At 49.4% G+C, this 5,667-nt stretch overlaps 1 protein-coding gene across 1 annotated transcript; it reads left to right on the top strand.

Annotated features, from left to right (window-relative positions):
• The first annotated feature begins 333 nt into the window (after window positions 1–333).
• Window positions 334–3,007, top strand: LOC122938250 (GSK-3-binding protein-like). The gene has a single exon (XM_044293631.1). The coding sequence runs from the start codon at window positions 548–550 to the stop codon at window positions 1,034–1,036; it is 489 nt and encodes a 162-aa protein (XP_044149566.1). The 5' UTR covers window positions 334–547; the 3' UTR covers window positions 1,037–3,007.
• The last annotated feature ends 2,660 nt before the right edge of the window (window positions 3,008–5,667 follow it).

The raw sequence follows: 5,667 nt of genomic DNA, 5'->3' as shown, positions 1-5,667 counted from the left end.
TCAAGAGCTTCACGCAAACAAAGCAAACATGGAGCCGCTGCAGTGCTGCCCGTCCCCAGGTTATGGGCAGGTCACACGCACAGCCTCCCCTCCCCCAGCCACCGTGCAACGTGCGCTTTGTGTCTGTGAATCAAGCCCTGGCCACGCCCCCCTCCGCCATAACTGACAGACACACCAAAACAAGGTGACGTCACTAACGTACGAGAGGCTTCAAAAAAAGAGTAGGGGCGGGGCCACAAGCTGTAAAAGACAAAGAGGGGGAACCGGCGATGGTCTCGTCCGCTTATATTTTTTCTTCTAGTGGGAGACGCCTAAAAGATAAAAACATCTGCGATACCGCATGAAGTATTAGTGAATTTAATAAGGAGTGCGTAAAACGAACGGCACATGCTGTCGGCGAATATTGTCCTGGAAGGAAATCGCCTCCCTTTGAGGTGTAAGTGGTACGCTCCGAGCAAAGGTCTACGTCACCCATTGTTTACAAACCCAGCAGGGCCGGTAGGAGCCGGGCGGAGGAGGACTGGTGACTGCGCTCGTCTGTGTAGCCATGCCGTGCCGCAAGGAGAGCTTCCTGCTGCTGGAGCAGTCGGTCACCGTGGACTCCAAGGAGGTGGACTCCCTGGTCGCCCGCATAGGTGAAGCCCTGCAGCTCAACGCCCACCGGGCTCCGACCTCCTGCAGCCTGGTCCTGAAACCTCCGGCCGTGACCCGAGCGCCGGCCGCCATGTGCTCCTGTGTGCGGGGCAGGACTACACCATACCGGGTATGCACCCCGAGAGGAGCCGGGCGCTACCATCAGCAGCACCCGGGGGGCGCCAGGCAGTGCTTGGGGAGCAGTAAGCAGCTCTGTGGTCGGGGCTGGGTGCGGGGAAGCTGCAGGAAGGACGAGGGGGAAGACCCGCACCAGCTGCTGCAGGAGCTCCTGCTCTCCGGGAACCTCATCAAAGAAGCCGTGCGGAGGCTACATCTCACCGGGGAGAGCTCCAGCCCGGCGCCCTGCAAAGTGGCGGAGGCCCCCGAGACCCTGGTGCAGTGAGGCTGACAGAGGCCAGTGCCAAGGAAAGGGGGTGGAGGGGTCAGACCATACCACCTGGTGTTATCTGTGCCATCATGGGGGGGTGACTGTCCATGCCAAGGTGGTGGGCATCATGCCCTGGAGAACATTGGTCTGTCACGGAGTCACAGCCGGGCGCACACGCTAATCATGCCAAACGTGTACAGATCATCTCCCACCCAACCTGAGCCATATCCACAATGTGGTCCTGGGTGGTGGCCACTGCCTTGAAGCAAGTAATGTGACCACCTCTACGCCCCCCAACATGGAGGCCTCTCAATTTTGGTGGACTTTTTCAGAAGACTCCCCTCCCAGTAAGACTATCGGACATTGGGGACGAAAGAAGAACTTTATACCGACTTACTGATCAAAAATATCCCACCGGGAACTCCAGACAACCTCATCCTGGTGACCTCCATCAGCGCACACCTCAGGCCACCAGAGTTGCTCTTCTTCACCAGCCAACTTTGTCTTTCTGCCCAAATGACACAGTTCTTGCCCCCATCCTTGCTGACTGGTGAACAGTTGGTTGGTCCCATTCTCACATTGATGCTGGAGGTGCCACCAAGTTTGAGGTTCCTCAACAACAAGAGCGGTAGATTATCTTAGTGACCCTAAAGATGAATCATGTGCAATCCTACCATGAGCCAGTTGCAGAGTTTGGCCCCAAATTTTTTATATATATTTTTTTTCCCCTCCCTGTTTACAAGATACTTGAAGGGGTTCACAAACTTTAGAATTTTGCCCTCAAATTGGAACCATGATCAAGAAGCTCTGTTGTTGTTTTCCTAGAAATTGAGAATTTATGACTTGTGTACCTGGTTCTTCGCGCCGGTTCCACTACACTCGTGTGATCCCAAAGGAACCCGGTGGGGAGGGGGGGGTTGTGGATGCCCATGTTCTCCTTATTTGGGTTTATGTAATTGTTCTCGGCTGCTTGTTTACAGGTCTGCAGGCGGGCGCTGGCTCCTGCTCCTATCCCGTGTTATTGTTTTGCCTGGCAGAGCTTGTTGGCATTGGTTGCTGAAGGTCAACTTTTTTTTTTTTTTTTGGCTAAGTTAGTTGCACAGCCTGAGACGACCCCTGAGCAGGACAAGCTAACGTGAATGGTGCCACACGTGTGATGCAGCCAAATGAATGGAAAATACAGAATTTATTTAGCTTTTGTGCATTGGTGGGGTAAGACGCAACCTTGTGTTGAGGCATGTCTTTGCTTATTAAGATACATTTAGGTGTTAAAGGGGTATTCTGCTTATATAAAGCTATCCCCTATAACAGGGATCCTTGACCTTTGGCACTCCAGCTGCTGTGAAACTACAACTCCCAGCATGCAAACATACTTGGCTGTTCCCACAAAAGTGAATTGAGCATTCTTGGAGTTGTAGTTTCTGAACAGCTGGGTGTTGCTGACGTTTGCCCTATACACACCATAGGGTGGGGGTCCTGACCACACTGTAACCCCCCCCCCCCCCCCCCCCTCTTCCTCATTGGTCACAAGAATGGAGGCCCCGCGAAAAGAACAGAGTGGCCACAAGAGACGGTTTGTTCATTGTGGGGGTCCCAGACTTTACATAGCCGGAATACCCCTTTATTGACTTGAAATGTGATGGGTGAACTGGAAAGTGTTTCTTATTCTGGTTCTATTGATAGATTAGTATTGTGGGTATAAGATCAGTGCCTTCTTCTAACCTTGTTAGGGTTTGTTCACACCTGCAGGTTTTGTTCAGACAATCCAAAATCAGTTGTGGTTCGTAAAGGAAGTATTAAGGACAGATAATACATCTCCACCCTGGAAAAACCTGAACAAAACCTGCTCGTCTGACTACAGCCTTAGGCTACATGCACACGACCGTATGTGTTTTGATGCCATCCGTTTCTTTTTGCGGATCCATTGTAACAATGCCCTAAAACGGACAGGAATAAGACATGTTCAAATTTTTTTTATTTCTTGCAAGATTACACAACAGACATACTGATGCGGACAGCGCACGGTGTGCTGTCCGCATTTTTTTTTTTTTTATTTTTTTTTTTTTGTGGACCCATTGAGATGAATGGGTCGCATCCTATCCGCAAAAAAAAATAAAAAATGGACACAGAAACAAACAACATTCGTGTGCATGTGGCCGTGTAGTTGTATTTTTCTGACCATATCGCCCTGCTTAGGTCCAGCAGAGGGACAGCACGCGTCTGTAACATGTCCCATTGTTCTAGTCCATATGACATGTAAACAGTGTCAGCACCTAACACAACGGAATTGTGCGGTTTTCTTCCCAGTACAAAATGGTAGAATCTCCCCTTCCCCCTCCCTAGGATATAAAAATGCCAAGAGCTCCAGCGTGCTTGTTTTTTGTTAGCACCACCTCATGAACAAATATGGCAGTAGTGAAAAAAATGCTTGTGTCCTGTGTTTCATATTTCCCATAGACCTTCAGGGTGTTTTTACTGCATTAAAAAAAAAAAAAAAAGCCAAAGTCCAGAAAAACACCACCAAAAACCTGTGTGTGAGAGGTGCCAGGTTCCCCGTGTATGCGCACTAAATCTGTCATCTGTTCAGCGTGTCCTGGGAGAGACACTTATTTGCCTGCTCGCATCCATGTACGTCTATGGCTGTTTATTACAAGGCAGCGCGGGTGTGAGTATATTTGCAAACAGTGGTGTCCCCCTGCCCCCCAGCGTTGGTGCCCATGGGGCAGTTGTCACCATGCTAGGTGTATAATGCTCTAAAGGATCAATGGCAATACCCTGTGTAGATCTGTCCTTCCTGTAATACCGCCATATAGTGTGGCTGCAGTAATCTGACGAACAGTTCGCCTATCTAGACAACACATTCGATGCTCACCCTAATCTCTAAAATGTGAAAGAGGGGCCGCGTTTCCTACTGGTAGGTGGATGGCTGTCCCTGAGGAATGGTCCTCCAGATCACCATCAGTTGTATTGCTTGCACCTGAGGTGTGTTTTTTGTTTTGTTTTTTACGTATATTTTATGTTCAGCAGGAAGCTCTTGATTTTTGTAAGCTTTGTACAGTTTTGGGCCATGGATTTAAGCTAACTGAAATATAAACTTGAACCAATGGTCGTCTATGGGTTATGTGACGACCGTTGGAAAGTGTACCCTTCGTACCGAAGTGACGATGACTTGTGTTCCTGGTGTTTCAGGATTTATGAATTAAATGTGTATAATAAACTTTTTTTTAAGATATTTTTTTTGTGGGTTTGGTTTATTTCCCAGCGGTGTGCTCAGTCTCGGCTTTTCCAATTGAGATCTTCCCAACCGTAGTGGGGAGGTGAGCGTGCCTGTGCCTCAAGTCTGTAGGAGTTAAGGCCCCTTGCAGACGAGCGTGTGCGGGTTAGGTCCGGACGCGTTGCGATCACGTTCAGTTTTTATCGCGTGGGTGCAATGCGATTTAATGCGTTTTGCACGCACGTAATAAAAAAATAAAAAACACTGAAGATTTACAAACAACATCCCTTAGCAACCATTCGTGGGAAAAAAGCATAGTATTCGCACTTGCTTGCGGATGCGATTTTTCACACAGCCCCATTCACTTCTATGGGGCCAGCGTTTCTTAAATGCAGAATATAGAACATGCTGTTATTTTTTTTTTTCATGCAATGCACAAGTGATTCATGAAAACCAACACTCATGTACACAGCCCCATTGAAATGAATGGGTCCGGATTCTGTGTGTGCGCAATGCGCTCGCATCACGCGTTGCACCCGCACGGAATACTAGCTCGTGTGAAAGGGGCCTAAAGGTGGATTTACACTGTCTGATAATCCTGTGAACGTTGGTTCCTGACAAGCTGCCGTCTAAATAGACGCCCCTCACTCTGCCCATTTAGGTTTAACTGTGTCAGAACTACACCGCACCATGAACCTTGTAGTGGAGGGAACAGTGCGGCGATGACTACCTCTGTCCATTACATAGCTAACAGTGCAGTGTAGTTCTGGCAATGGGGCTTTACCCAATCGTGGCCTTTCCTGAAGGCTGGGGTTATCTCATCTGAAACATTAGTGGCATATCACTAGGATATGCTACCAATGTCAGGTAGGTGTGGGTCCCTCCTCGGGTTCCCAAAGTGAACAACAGTGCACGTGCTGTCACTCTCCATTCATTAAAGGGTTTCTACCACTTCGGTGTCACATATTTAGCTGTCAGACACTAGCGATCCGCTAGTGTCTGCTCTGCCCAACCATCCTAATATAATTGCTTTTGGGGCAGCCGTTTTGATAAAAAAAAGAACTTTTATTAATATGCTAATGAGCCTCTAGGTGCTATGGGGGCGTCATTAGCACCTAGAGGCTCCGTCTACCTTCAGAAACTGCCGCCGCCCAGCGCGTCCCTCCAGCCCGCCCATCTCCTCCTGAATGCGATCCTCCTTGTGAGCGCCTGTATTCGGCGCATGCGCAGTGAATGTCTGACAGCTTCCCTGCTCAGACATCTCCACTGCGCCTGTTCCTCGGAGCACTATGGCGTCATCGCGCAGGCGCAGTGGAGATGTTTGAGCAAGGAAGTGGTCAGACATTCACTGCGCATGCGCAGAATACATACGCTCACATGGAGGATTGCATTCAGGAGGAGATGGGCGGGCTGGAGGGACGCGCTGGGCGGC

The sequence above is a fragment of the Bufo gargarizans genome, chromosome 5 (assembly GCF_014858855.1).
Source record: "Bufo gargarizans isolate SCDJY-AF-19 chromosome 5, ASM1485885v1, whole genome shotgun sequence".
Taxonomy (NCBI): domain Eukaryota; kingdom Metazoa; phylum Chordata; class Amphibia; order Anura; family Bufonidae; genus Bufo; species Bufo gargarizans.
Note: the sequence above shows the minus strand (reverse complement) of the source record. Positions and strands in the feature narration are given on the sequence as shown.